The sequence below is a fragment of the Limulus polyphemus genome, unplaced genomic scaffold (assembly GCF_000517525.1).
Source record: "Limulus polyphemus unplaced genomic scaffold, Limulus_polyphemus-2.1.2 Scaffold128, whole genome shotgun sequence".
Lineage (NCBI taxonomy): Eukaryota > Metazoa > Arthropoda > Merostomata > Xiphosura > Limulidae > Limulus > Limulus polyphemus.
In genome coordinates, this window is record NW_013665738.1 from 1,010,997 (window position 1) to 1,025,555 (window position 14,559).

Here is a 14,559-nt window from a genome sequence, read left to right on the forward strand (position 1 = left end):
CACAGAGTTCACTGTTTGACTCTTACTTTAGTAGAGACAGTACAAACGTTTGTACGCACAGAGTTCACTGTTTGACTCTTACTTTAGTAGAGACAGTACAAACGTTTGTACGCACAGAGTTCACTGTTTGACTCTTACTTTAGTAGAGACAGTACAAACCTTTGTAAGTATAGACCTCACTGTTTAACTTACTTTAGTGGAGACAGTACAAATCCTCATGGGTACATAGCTCACTATTAAACTCTAACTTTATTAGGGACAAAGAAAACTCGTGTGAGTAGTTAACACATTGTTTATCTCTTACTTTAGTATATACATTACATACTTTCGTGAGTTTTGGTATGAGCTCGAAGATTACAAGCAAGAGCAAACTTCTTCTCACAGTACTCGCAGGCATGAGGTTTATTACCTGAAAAGATACGGTATTTCTATGTAAATAATAATAAAAATAAACAAACAAGTATGATTTCAACATTCCGATGTGCAGGTTGGCGAAAGTTATCAACAACAACGAACAATTAAGCGATAATATTAATCTTAAAATTTATTCCAAGTAGCCGCAAATACAAAACATACGAAAAAAAAAAATGTAAAAAAACCTATAAAGTCATAAATGGATATATATATGTGTGTGTGTGTGTGTAATAATTACATTTTCAAATTTCACAATTAGATATTCTAATATAGTTCTTTAAAATGACATCCTCTTAGACATATTGTGAGGGTATTCATTTTCTAAAAAATAATTTTTTTGAAAAAATTAATGTCCATAAATAGAAAACATTCTAAAAATACACTCGCTTACAAAACAGTAAAACCTAACGCCACTTCACATACAAACGTATACATATTTTTATTTTTTGAAACCAACAATGGCACAAGAAAATTATTTTCAATCACCAATCTAACATCCAAGTTAAGGTATTGAGGCATATCGGAAATTCGAGCATCTGGAGCAGTTTTTCCAACCAGCGGTTCATCAAAACCATCATGCCGGTCCATGAGATTTCACGAAAACAAACAAATAAATACAAACTGATTGAATATTCATATGTAACTAGTAGTTGTTTTTTGTTGTCTTTGCACTTTAGTAATCTAAGACAACCTTGGAGCAGATATCAAAAAGGTTGAGAAATCCCTCCTCTACAGCTAAATCTGTTATACTTCAGATAATATTTCTTCCATAGTACTGTTTGTTATTCGTTATTCTTCAGTATCTTAACAACTTCCATGTCTAGGGGAAACAAAGACACATCAAAACTTAGGTAAAACAGTGACACATCACGACTTGGGTAAAACAGTAATAAATATTAATAAAACAGCGGAACAATACAGCCTTATTTAAACAGTAGAATGAAATGAGCTGGGTAAAACAGTGGTACAACACGGTCTGAATAAAACTGTTATAACAGTGTCTAAGTAAAACAATAGTATGAAATGAGGTGGGTAAAACAGTGGTACAATACGGTCTGAATAAAACTGTTATAACAGTGTCTAAGTAAAACAATAGTATGAAATGAGGTGGGTAAAACAGTGGTACAACACGGTCTGAATAAAACTGTTATAACAGTGTCTAAGTATTATGCTGTTTATTCAGATAATTCAAAAAATTATCTACGTGTTCTTCACTTTCAAATACCGTAAATGTGTCGTCCACATATCTTTTATACACTATCGGTTTAATTTACTTTGGACATTCTTCTAACCATTTCTTTTCATTAGAACACACAAATACATTAGCCAATATGGGAGCCAAACAGGAACCCATACTAACTTCATCTTTCTGATCATAAACTTTACCATTAAACAAAAAATGTGATTCTTTTGTAGCTATAACCATTAATTCATGAAATATATCTTTAGGTATTCCCATAAAACTACCCCCTTTTTCATATAATAAAGTTTTACCTATCTCAATGGTTTCGTTTAATGGTATTTTAGTAAATGATGATTCTACATCAAAACTTGGAATTACTACATCCTTATCAAATTTCAAATCTTTAATATTGTCTACAAATTCAAAGCTATCTTTCAGAGTATATTCATTATTAATAAATTCTTTTAAACTTTTACTTACAAATTTTGTTAATTTGTGGTTATAGCAACCAATGTTGGATAGGTCTCATTGGATAATTGTCTTTATGAATTTTTGTCACTCCATACAATATACCCGCATGCAAACCACTAGGTCTTATTTCTTTATAAAAATGTACTGTTATGATGTTTTCTTTTCACAGTTTTAATAAGTATCTGGTCAATTTATTTTCTCTGGTTTTGGTGAGATCTTTTTTAAGGATTTTAAATTTACTTTTCACCTTAATAATTTCATCAACTTTGTTGTTATAGTCTTCCTTATCTATAATGACTACTTTGTTACCTTTATCAGGCTTCGTAATCACTATCTCTTTGTTTGTACTTAACATTATCAAGGCTTGATTTTCTAGCCAGCTAATATTCCATGGTTTAGAAGTCAAGTTGTTCACACATTATCAAAATTAACTTGAGCAGATGAATTAACCTTCAACACTTACGATCCTTTAACAAGAGTTCAAATCCTAATAAATAAACATGAAATTCAAATTTCATAGGAGTGATTGCAAATTATAATTCTCTAGATAATACTTTCTTTTCAATATCATTTCAACAATAATTTGATAAATGTATTACCACATTATCAGGATTACTCGTAAAGGATTTACTAATTTGGTTTTCTTCAAGTTTAATTTTTTTTGTTCTGTGCTAATCGTATTTCTATCAGTTTAGTGTTGTTATTTCTTATAATCTTATTATTCAAACAAAAGAAGTCAACTTTACTAATTAACTTTTTAAGTTGTAATTTATATCCAATTATTATTTTTTCAAGCTTTTTAAATGTCTTCTCCTTATATTTAATTTCACTTTCTAAAAACCTTTTCTGAGTTTCTTTATATTGTTTTAATTCTTTGAACCTAACATTAGCAGTTTTAAAATTTAAAAATTTTGGTATTAATCCATAAACCTTACAATTTGAACAATTCCAAATTATCGGAAAGGCTGAAAATGAGCTAAGGTCAGAAGAAACATTAGCCATAAAGAACTTAGCACTTGAACTAAACAAGAAATCCAGCACCGGTGAGCTGATGTTAAAAGTGTGAGAAGAGAGAAAAAAAATTACATGTTTGAAATTACCCTGTGTTATTCATACAAATAATATGGTCAATATTTCATCGATGAATTTGCAATGAATCGATTGTTGTTGTTTTTTATGTAAAAATTCTTAAGTTTTTACCTCTGAGTACTTTAAAAAAATTGAGAATTTATAGTAATGTTTACGTGAAAGTGGTTTGCTGTTATGTTTTTATTGTTTTAATACATTTTATCTTGCGCTAATCGTAAAACTACAGAACTTTAGGCTTAACTTTAAACTTTTATGAGTAATACGTTTTTGTCAATAGCGTCATAAACATAATTCAAGTATATAATTTTGATCATTCTCTTTTTCGATACACTTGATAAAACTGATTCATTTGTTTGTTTAGGGTTTTAGCGCAGAGCTACATGAAGGCTACTGAGTTGGCTGTCCTCACTTTTAAGCTGGTGGACTAGAGTTAAGGCAGCTAGTCAACAGGACCCATTACCAACTATTGGGCTAGTCAATTCGAATAAGGAGATGTGATCGTCACTCTTATAACAGATCATAGGGACGCAGATCATAGGCGATCAGATTTACGGCCCGTACGCGAAATTAACCATCTGGCCACGCCCAGCCCTTACCAAATGCTTTATGTAAAGATTTCTCCATTAACCCTATGGTTTACAGATGTTCACACGTCATTCAAAAATAAAAATGCCTCATAATCCAAGGCTAACTTATTGGGAAAACACCTTATTACTGTCTTGTCGTCGGCGCTGGTCTCAAAGATGATCGAGGCTCTTTTTCATAGTGCATCTTGCATGACACTCAGGAAAGCAAAATGGTACAGCTATAATACATGGATGGCATTGCATAATCCAGTGTTATGTTATCTATCCCACGTGCTACAATCGAGATGTCCCTAAGTAACAGACAAATAATACATAAAATTAATCAATGCACAACATCTCATCATTCGTATCAACTGCGCGAATGAGTGATTGCCTGGTAGAATTATGAAATAATTCAGATTCATGTATCAAGTTGTTAATCTCCACTAACAGATAATTAAAATCGAGAACTGTAGTCTTTCTTTAGAAGTATTCCAGACTTCTTAGTCAATCTGCTCAATGAATTCTTCTCTCTCTAGTTGGATTGTTGTACGAGGGATTTTATAATGTTAACAATTCAAACACGTTAACAAAATCGCTAATTATTTACCAGCAGTGTTTACTTTATCGATAACAGGTTTTGTAACTGCAGTGGTACAAAATCGTGCCCTGTTTTGGCAACTATCGTACCTCCAGGATACAACAAGCCATACGAGGATCAGGTTATCACACTCTGTCAAGCTGATCATCACGTTGCAGCTTTTTTGATTGAAAGGAACAATCTGTGTCGACAGTTGAATCGAGAACACCCCGCTTTAAGTGCCCAATCCTACTCGACTTCATTACTGCACGGAGTAATCTACGTGTTAGTTTACAGGACATCCATACAACGTTGCTTTGTCTAAGGAGAAGTATAGCCTCCAGCAGAATTCACGAAATTTGAACGGTGTTTCGAAGTAAAAGGTAGATGTTCATATTTCTCATCTATTTCAATGAGGACAAAAAAAATGTTAATATTGTATATCTTATCTCTTTCTTTCTTTAATAGGTAAATTAATTCAATATATTACCCTTCTTCAATGGTTAACAGTATTGTTTATTATTTTTTTTCCTGTAATAGTAAATATAATTGTATACGTTCTTTCTTTAATGTTCCCCGGTGGGAGAGCGGCCAGTCTACGGACATATAACGCTAAAATCCGAGGTTTTATTCCCCACGGTGGACACAGCAGATGACTCAAAGTGGCTGTCCTCTAACACAAACAAGTTTTGTGTAATAACTAATTTAATTTTATACCCTGTCTCTTTCTTTAACAGTTGAATTAATTCTTAGAAGATGTTATGACGAAGAACCAGTAGGAACACAAACGTGAACATGGAAAAATGTAGAAAATGAAGCCCACGCTCTTTTGAAAGTAGTAATGTCTCCTTCAGTTTTTATGTTCATGAACGGATAATAGAAAGTTAACGAAAATGCTATTGTATAACTTAAAATGTCTACGAGTTAGCCAAGTTGCTTGTGTATAATGAATATAAGCTGTGAAATTAGCCTTAAGGTTGTGTAAACCCCCCACGAAGCAAGCTGCGAAATTACGTTTTAAGGTATGGCCGCCAAGAGTTTAGAGAGGGTTCAGGTCAAACTTAAAATATAGAGGCTCCTTTCACAAAAGCCTTTGTATATTGTATGAATTTATTTTGAAAATTAGTCAATGAATAAGAATTTTTAGTAATGGTAATGAAATTATTATGGTAGATTTTCACACAACAAGAAGAATTCAAGGTAAAAGTATCAACGAGCCGCACATTACCGAATATCAAATCAAGACACTTTTGAAGAAAAAATATTTCCTACATTGGGAAGCTCTATCTTATATCATTCATATTCTTTGTTTTTTTTTAGATATTTTTTTTCTGGTCCACTTCTCGTATTATTTCAGTTTTAAGTAATTATGTGTATTTTATGAGACCTTTTGAATTAAGAGCCCCATGAAAAATGCCTCTGATGCTTCTCTTTGGGCTGCCGTTTCTTAAGGTATAAACCTCCCACGAAGTAAACTACGAAATTGCGTCTTAATGTGTTAAGAATCTCAACGAAATAAATTGTGAAATTACGTTTTAACATATTATAAGCCTCCACAAAGTAGTTACACATTAAAGTATTATGAGCAGATTTTCCTTTAGTACTTTCCTTGAAGATAGAATTCGTCTATAATAATTTTAAAAAGTTTGAATGCAATGCAGGATTCGCCTTATCGGCTTTTGTGTCTACTCAAAGCTCTGTCTATAAAGTTGTATTTATCATTAGCACACAACGGAGACAAAGTCAGCTGCTAAAATTTGGAAAGGCCAAAGGCCAACACTAGGCAAGGTCAAATAGGATAAGAAAAAAAAAGAACATAGAGATTAAAAAAAAATACAGACAGGAAGTGTAATGCTCATTGGAGTTGGAAATAAACTGTTAGGTTATACCTAAAGTCAAAAAGGTGAATATTAAGCGAATATATCGTAACAAAAAGCTGGGAGTTGTTAAAGCTTCAGTTAGAATTGGTGAAAATACCCACATCAACTACTTTGGGGTTATCTAAAATATAACAACCGAAATAACACCGATCCCTGGGATTCCACTAGCTCAGCTAAAGGTGTGAGCAAGATCGTAACCGAATGAAGCTTTATATCGTTTACATATGATAGGTGGAAGCTTTATAACATTTAAATGTGGAAAGTGGAAACTTTATATTGTTTAAATGTAGAAGATGGAAGATTTATAACGTTGAAATATGATATATGGAAGCTTTATAACATTTAAGTACGGTAAGTAGAAGCTTTATAACATTTAAATGTGGAAAGTGGAAACTTTATAACGTTTAAATGTAGAAGATGGAAGCTTTATAACATTTAAGTATGGTAAGTAGAAGCTTTATAACATTTAAATGTGGAAAGTGGAAACTTTATAACGTTTAAATGTAGAAGATGGAAGCTTTATAACGTGTACGCGCGAAAGATAGATTCGTGCACTTTTATGAATATATGTAATCTTCTTTTAGATTTCCTTCGGACAGAGGATTTGAGACTGTTTAGCTTTCCAGCTTATTAAATAGCAACAGTTGTTTATAAGTTCTGTAAAACATGATTAAACATCTAGCTTTCTGCAACAGTTCATTTAGTTATGTAATGAATTATGTCTTTTGATTTTTTCCCGTCCTTTTAAGCCAGAAGAAGAGGTTTAATTTTATAAATATTTTACTCAAGGTTTGATAATATCCTTAATTTATTTTTATAATGAATTGCTCTTCTACATATGGCCTGGTGGTTTGGGCACTCGACTCGCAATCTGCGGATCGTAGGTTCGAATTCCCATTACCGAACATACTCGCTCTTTCAGCCGTGGAAGAGATTATAATGTGACGGCTACCCCCACTATTTGTTGATAAAAGTATAGCCCAAGAGTTGACGGTGGGTTTGCCTTCCCTCTAGTCTATCACTGTTAAATTAGAGACGGCTAGTGCAGATGGCCTTTGAGTAGCTTTGCGCGAAAGTCAAAATAAACCAAATTCCGGCAATACCTCTTTAGGGTAAATTTCGTTTGTTTGTTGTTAAGCACAAAGCTACAAATAAGCTATCTGTGCTCTGTGAAAAGCGGGTATCGAAACACGATTTTTAGTGCTATAAGCCCTTAGATTTACCGCTGGGACTCCGGGGGATCTCAGTAAAATAATGTCAATAAAAAAACAATAATGATTTACTTCATATTTTTTGTCTCAATTTTCCAAAACCGATAATAACAATCATATTCATCCACACAATGATGATTAAGTGTTTGCTAATCAGTTTATGGCTTAGTATTATTGGGTATCAACTATAAGTTAACAGTTTGATAATCGCGTGTAAGACAATCAAAGCTATCCATCTCTCTGTAAGAACAATAACTAGAAATAGTTTAAAGATAATCACACAATTTAGTATATACGTGTACTGTTCTGAGGCAGAAAGATCAGAGTTTAAGAACTCGACTGTTTTACTCAAATAGCAAGCTGTCTGAAACGATAGTGAATTGTCCTTGACATTTGCTTATATTAAAGTCAGAGTTCTAGGTCTCAACTGTTTTAATTTGCACGAGGCTAAGAACACAGATACTGATCTTAGGTAAAAGTTTAATATTGCCTTTTAATATGTAATGAACCGGCCTTTGCATTTATTTATCTGAGGATAAACGGCTTAAGGTCTTCTATGCTTCAGAATGATTGGCAGTTACCTTATATAATGAGTCAGTAAATTTAGCAATGAACTGTCTTTGGAATGTATTAATTTTTAGTGTCAAACGTCAAGAACTCAGCCTTTTTTGTTGTGTATATAACCAATCAGAAAGTAAGTTATGAAACTTAACGTGAAGATTGTTCGTACTACTTATTGGTCATTATGTCAAAGTTCATGGTATCAACTGTATAGGCTAACTAGTGCTAAAATGTCATTTTTCCTTCAATTCATTTTGTTATAAAAAACACGTAGGTTCAATAAGTCTTGATACAAAATGATAAAAACCCTATAACCCGAGCACTTTCGAAAGGTGGATCTTTCTTCTTTCGGGGCAAACTCATGTAAAAACCTAATTTCCTGAAATGTTTATATTAAGAAGTGAGAGAAGAGCCTGCGTATTCCTATTTCCTCTGTATCAGATGAGCTTACATGTAAAGCTTGTTTTGCCCTTTTTTCTGTACATACACACTAAAAAGTGCTGTACAAAATTTTTATGTGTAATGATACAATGAAAGTATACCTTCTATAATTGTTTCATTGCGCCTTATGTGTCGTAAGAGCCAGTAATCTGAAGATAGTTAAAATGAAAGGAAAACAAGAAACTGTATCACGTGCTTAATTTCTGTATTGCGCTGAGATAAAGAGATAACACAAATCATCACTAACCCGTGTGTAGGAAGAGGTGATTTTTTAGGTTGGTTTGCTTGCTGAACCCTCGGTTACAGATGTGACACTTGAAAGGCCACGAACCGTTGTGGACGTACATGTGGCTCTTCAGGTCTCCTGGTGTTGGAAAGGATTTGTCACACAAGGTACACTTGTGGGGCTTCTCCTTGAAGAAAAAAAAAGTCACACATAATACTAGACATGTTTTTATAGTAAAATGTGTAAGCAAGTCTACCACAAATTATTAACTGTGTTACTGTAACTATACAACTTACGGCTTATTACATAGACACTTGACTAAATGAAATATTAGAATTGATGGCTTATTATAAAAATAACTGATTAGACTAAACAGTGGAACGTACGGCTTATAACTTGGGCACTTGACAAAAAAAAAGAAAACGTAGAACCTATGGCTTATTACATAGATATTTAACTAGACGAAACAGTAGAATTTGCGGCTTATTACGTGTATACTTTACTAGACGAAACAGTAGATGTTACAGCTTGTTACTTGGATACTTTACTGGATGAAACAGTAGAACTTACAGCTTATTACTTGGATACTTTAATAGACGAAACAGTAGAACTTGCAGCTTATTACTTGGATACTTTACTAGACGAAACAGTAGAAGTTACAGCTTATTACTTGGATACTTTACTGGACGAAACAGTAGAACTTACAGCTTATTACTTGAATACTTTAATAGACGAAACAGCAGAACTTACGACTTATTACAAAAAAGAGGTGACTAGCCTTTCGAAGTAAAACTGAATATTTAACAGAAATTTCCTGCGCGTTTTTAAAATATATAACTTTGGTTTTCAAAGCAAAGAAAATATGAACTGCCGCGTTTAGTAGCTTGAGAGATCCGTAATACGTTCGCTAGAATAATTAAACCTTGCTGGTGAGATCATTTATGTGTTCGTTAGAAACATCAAATTTTACTAGTGAGGTCCTTTATACAAACGTTAGAAGCATTAAACTTTGAGGATGTAATCCAATCTTGACGACAATATATATGTTTCGCATAGTTATATTGAACTCTCCAGTGAACAAACAAAACGAACAATAACATGAGAATAAGCGTGAGTCAACAAGTGTAATATTACACTACAAATAAAAGTAACGGGTCACTAGATATATATATATATATTATCTACAAATCGATTGATGATATCAGTTCTTCATTGTGACTCAATACCAACGTTATACCACTCCATAAAGGCAAAACACCTTTAAATCATGCATATGTTTTTATCCCAGCACTGATAACTGATAGAATAATTACCACAAGTTGCATGAACAGTTTCGTCATTTTTTTTATTAATTGTATAGTCAAGGTTATGAAAGTTTACACAGTCACTTCTATACAGCATGGGTATTAGGATAACGAATGTATTTCACTAGATATAGAACCACAAACTTATTTGTTTGATACTCTTTCTTAATTTCTGTTCATATAGCATTCTATCCATAGTCAAGGAGATTCAGTTGCAGAAGTTTTGAGGATCAGTTTGTAACAAGTATGACATGTATCAGGAGCAAGAACCAATTTTGGGAACTGAATGACAAGGAATATTTTGCTGAAGCTTTTTTTGAGAGAAATCAGTTGCTAAGAAAGGCTGATATGTTAGGGATAATAATTTATTATCACAGTTGAGAGCTAGATAACAATATTTATATGATAATGATAAGTAATCATGGCTTTGCCACAAGCAGCATCAGAAACATTCAAAAAGATCGTATACACAACTACTACATAATTAATAGACAAATGTCAGCAATCGATTTTTTAGCCAAATATATATATATTAAACTGGTGATCAGATCCATTGGATATAAAAAGGCACAATGCCCCTGCTTAATCAAACACATCTAGGGAAAGAACCCCAGTCAGTTTATACCAAAATATTATTTAATAAACAGTGTAGAGATATAGAAGAGTTACTATAGGAACTTTTCAAAGTATAGGTCTGCCTTTAATGCATTAGTTTCTATATTAGTCTCTTTCAAAATGTTTTTCCTCGTGTAAAGATTTCAACGAGCTATACAATAATTTATGGTATAAGGCATAAAGCATATGTGATATGTTCACTCGACAGTTATTTACACCACAGCCTGCGTAACAATTGCAAAAACAAGAATACTAACAAATACTGAGACATGATAGTAACGTTTGTTTCCTACAATTCAAGAAGATAGTATTATCACTTGCGCAAAGTCTCAACATTTCACAGGTTTATATTTCACAAACCAACTCCGCCTTAAATAGGCATATTGTACATCAGTGGTCTGTTTCATAGGAATATACCTTGTTCCATTCGGGATTATAAACACGTCTGAAATTTAGACAGGAGGTGTACTTTCCAAACGGAACAAGGTGTATTTCTTAGTGATTCCATCAGCAATTACGATACTAGGCTTGTTTCTCACAAGAGTTTTTTTTTCTCTTCATTCTATAAAATGTATTTTATATTCTTTTGTGCGCCAATTTAGAAGTTAAGTGCACTAAATTAGGAGATATAGTTTGGACCTAGTGTACACTACCTGAAACTAGCAGTCTGATAGAAGTGATATTTGAATATAGTTTTAGTTACAAACCATTTTGTGCAAATTAGTGCAAACATTTTTCTAAGTAGTACCCCCGTGTAGGATAGCGTGAATAGCCTTTAGAGTGGGGATAATTCTTTAGCACTGCAAAGACCTGCAGAAAGTATGTTGACACATAATTACTTATAAATATTATGTTTATGTAAGACTCATGATGAAATATTTCGATGAAGGAAACTTTGATCGTTTGACAAGGAGTTTTAATTCAACATGTATAGGTCAGGAAGAAAAAGGTTGAATTACTATCTACCTAATAAGAAGATATGGGATATTTATTTTCAAAAGACAATTCGCAACGAAATATCTGAACAGCTTTGATAACTCTTTTTTGGGGGAATTTGGAAATGATACTTATATCTTGCAGACATTGACAAGTGGTTTTTAAAATAATCAATTTTGTATCTTATATGCCTGCTTGTCATAGGTTTTGCTAACATAAGATGGGATTGAACAACAAGAAAAGTAAAAGTTCAATTTTCTGTAAATCGTGGATCACTGTGTGGTGGTAAAGGTCTGTTAATATAGCACAAAATTATCTTACCTTGTTATGGGTAATTATGTGGTTATAAAGGTTAGAACTGACTGTAAATACCGAGGCAAAATAACTTACCTTGTGGGTCATCTTGTGATAATAAAGTTAGAAATGATAGTAAACACAGCAGAGAAGTACCTTATCCTTGCTGTGGGTCATGGTGTGGTAATAAAGATTAGAAATAACTGTAAAACACAGCAGAAAAAATACCTTACCTTGCTGTGGGTCATCTTGTGGTAATAAAGGTTGGAGCTGGCTGTAAACCGTTTTCCACAAATTTGACATTGGTGTGGTTTCTCACCGGAGTGGATTCTTCGATGAGTATTGAGGGAGCTGGATGTACTGAAACCTTTTCCACACACATCACAAGTATGCGGTTTTTCTCCTAATAAAAAATTATCACTACAACTGAGCACATGAACACCGACTATAAAGTAAAAATTCAATTCGAACGACAAACTACCAATCTAGGTAAGAATTCGTAAAATGTTCATGATTATAATCGGTAGATCACTAGCTAGAAATACATTCTTAGCATCATTCCTTGGAGGCATAGCTGTAACATCACTAGCTGGGGTACTAATTGTAACATTACTAGTTGGAGTACTAATTGTAACATCACTAGCTGGGGTACTAATTGTAACATTACTAGTTGGAGTACTAATTGTAACATCACTAGCTGGAGTACTAATTGTAACATCAATGTTACAATTAGTACTCCAGCTAGTGATGTTACAATTAGTACTCCAGCTAGTGATGTTACAATTAGTACTCCAACTAGTAATGTTACAATTAGTACTCCAGCTAGTGATGTTACAATTAGTACTCCAGCTAGTGATGTTACAATTAGTACTCCAACTAGTAATGTTACAATTAGTACCCCAGCTAGTGATGTTACAATTAGTACTCCAGCTAGTCCTTACAGAGGTTTGAAATTGAAGATATTTTTCATTCATTGCTTCTACAATGTCGTTGTACTGGTGCTATAATGTCTAAACTTCGAAAAAAAAAGTTCTACCTTAAACAATAATAATATCACGCATTCGTACATGTAACTTTTACAAAAAAATAGAGCAAGTTCTCAAACCATTGGAGATTAGAAAAATTCATATTATGTTACCTTGCAGGGAAAAGGTTCTTTCAACTTTAAGGACTTAACAATACTTTCAACTAGTAATGTTGCTACTATATATCCATCAAGTAATGCTACTTTTACTACTACAGTACGTGTATCTAGTAATGTTACCAGTATACCGTCACCTAATTAATAATGCTACTATTACTTCTAGGAGGTGGTAATGCTACTACTATTACTTCCAGCTAGTTTTGAATCTTATAGTTTTATTTGTTTGTAGTTAAGCACAAAGCCACACAAAGGGGAAATCTTATAGTTGTTTGACGTTGATGATACTATTTAAACACTACTTCAACAATGTGACTTTACTGAAATAAGGACTGTTTAAGCTTTATAGAGATTTGGCATTGAGGATACTAGCTATACAATATCACCCAACTGAAACAAGAACTGTTTAAGCCTTATAGAGGTTGAACATTGAAAATACTAGTTATACACTACATCAACAATGAAGTATACTGAAACAAGACCTCTATAACCAGTTCGTGTTTCATTAGAGTAATATTGTTAAAGTAGTGTATAAATAGTATCTTCAACTTTAAGTCTTTATAAGGCTTGCAGTTCATTGTTCGACTGACAAATAGCAATAAATAAAAGAGTGAAACAGAAACAATATTTTATGCAAATACCAACCATTTTATAGCTACTTTTTATTGTCATTGTACATATTTCAATGTTAGGTTTAGTACAACCCAGGTTTTGTTTTGTATTCACATTTGAAATGTTGAGTTACTGAGTTCTATTAATTTTCCTTGGCAGTCAGATCTTTAGTTACGTTATAGTGATTATATAATATACTGTTACTTATGAGTATCCACTTAAAACATGTTGCTAAGTGTATTTCAAGAAACATATTGAAAGATGTTACTAAGTAAAATCTCAAGTGACATGTTATTAAGTAGAATCTTACGTAACATATCGAAACATGATGCTAAGTAGTATCTCACATAATATATTGAAGCATGTTACTATGTAGCATTTTAGATAAGGTATTGAAACATGTTGCTAAGTAGTATCTTGCATGACGTATTGAAATATGTTATTAGGAATTACATTACGTAACATACTAACATATGCTGTTAAGTAGTATGTTATATAACCTGTTCAAACATGGGGTAGCTCTAAGCTTGAGAACATTTGTCCAGATAGATTTCTAAGAAGCCCTAACAAATAAAATGAAATAAACCATTTAATATTTGACAGATATCTCTATTTTTTAATCGTGTGAGAAGTTGCTAAAACTTATGTTTAGACACTCTTCACAAGTCAAAGAAAATCATGTAACAGATTTGGTGACAGAAACATAGAAATGCAATTAAATTTTTGAAAATTAATGGATATATATATATATATAGAGAGAGAGAGAGTTTTCGTTGTGCTTGTAATTAAAAACTTGTCCATTTAAATCAAACAACACTCATTCTGTCTTTAAAACCATAGAAACTATTGTTTGAAGAAGTAAATACTGACTTCGTTTCTATTAATTATAACTGTATTATAAATCATTGTTATGATTATATCCCTATTTTTATAACGAAAAGCAATAGGAACACAAGAATTTATGGTGTTTTATTGTTTAAATCTAGTATTAGAGCTTCTTGTGTTCCTATTGCTTTTCGTTATAAAAATAGGGAT

General features: G+C 32.6%; 1 protein-coding gene across 1 annotated transcript in view; it reads right to left on the reverse strand.

Annotated features, from left to right (window-relative positions):
- Nucleotides 1-14,559, reverse strand: part of LOC106473341 (zinc finger protein 2 homolog) — a 29,206-nt gene that overhangs the window by 2,254 nt on the left and 12,393 nt on the right. Inside the window, exons 5-7 of the mRNA XM_022402818.1 lie at nucleotides 12,005-12,174; nucleotides 8,644-8,809; nucleotides 326-409 (exon numbers count right to left, since the gene is read on the reverse strand). Of these exons, the coding sequence (XP_022258526.1) occupies nucleotides 326-409; nucleotides 8,644-8,809; nucleotides 12,005-12,174 (420 nt within the window). The remainder of the gene's footprint in view (nucleotides 1-325; nucleotides 410-8,643; nucleotides 8,810-12,004; nucleotides 12,175-14,559) is intronic.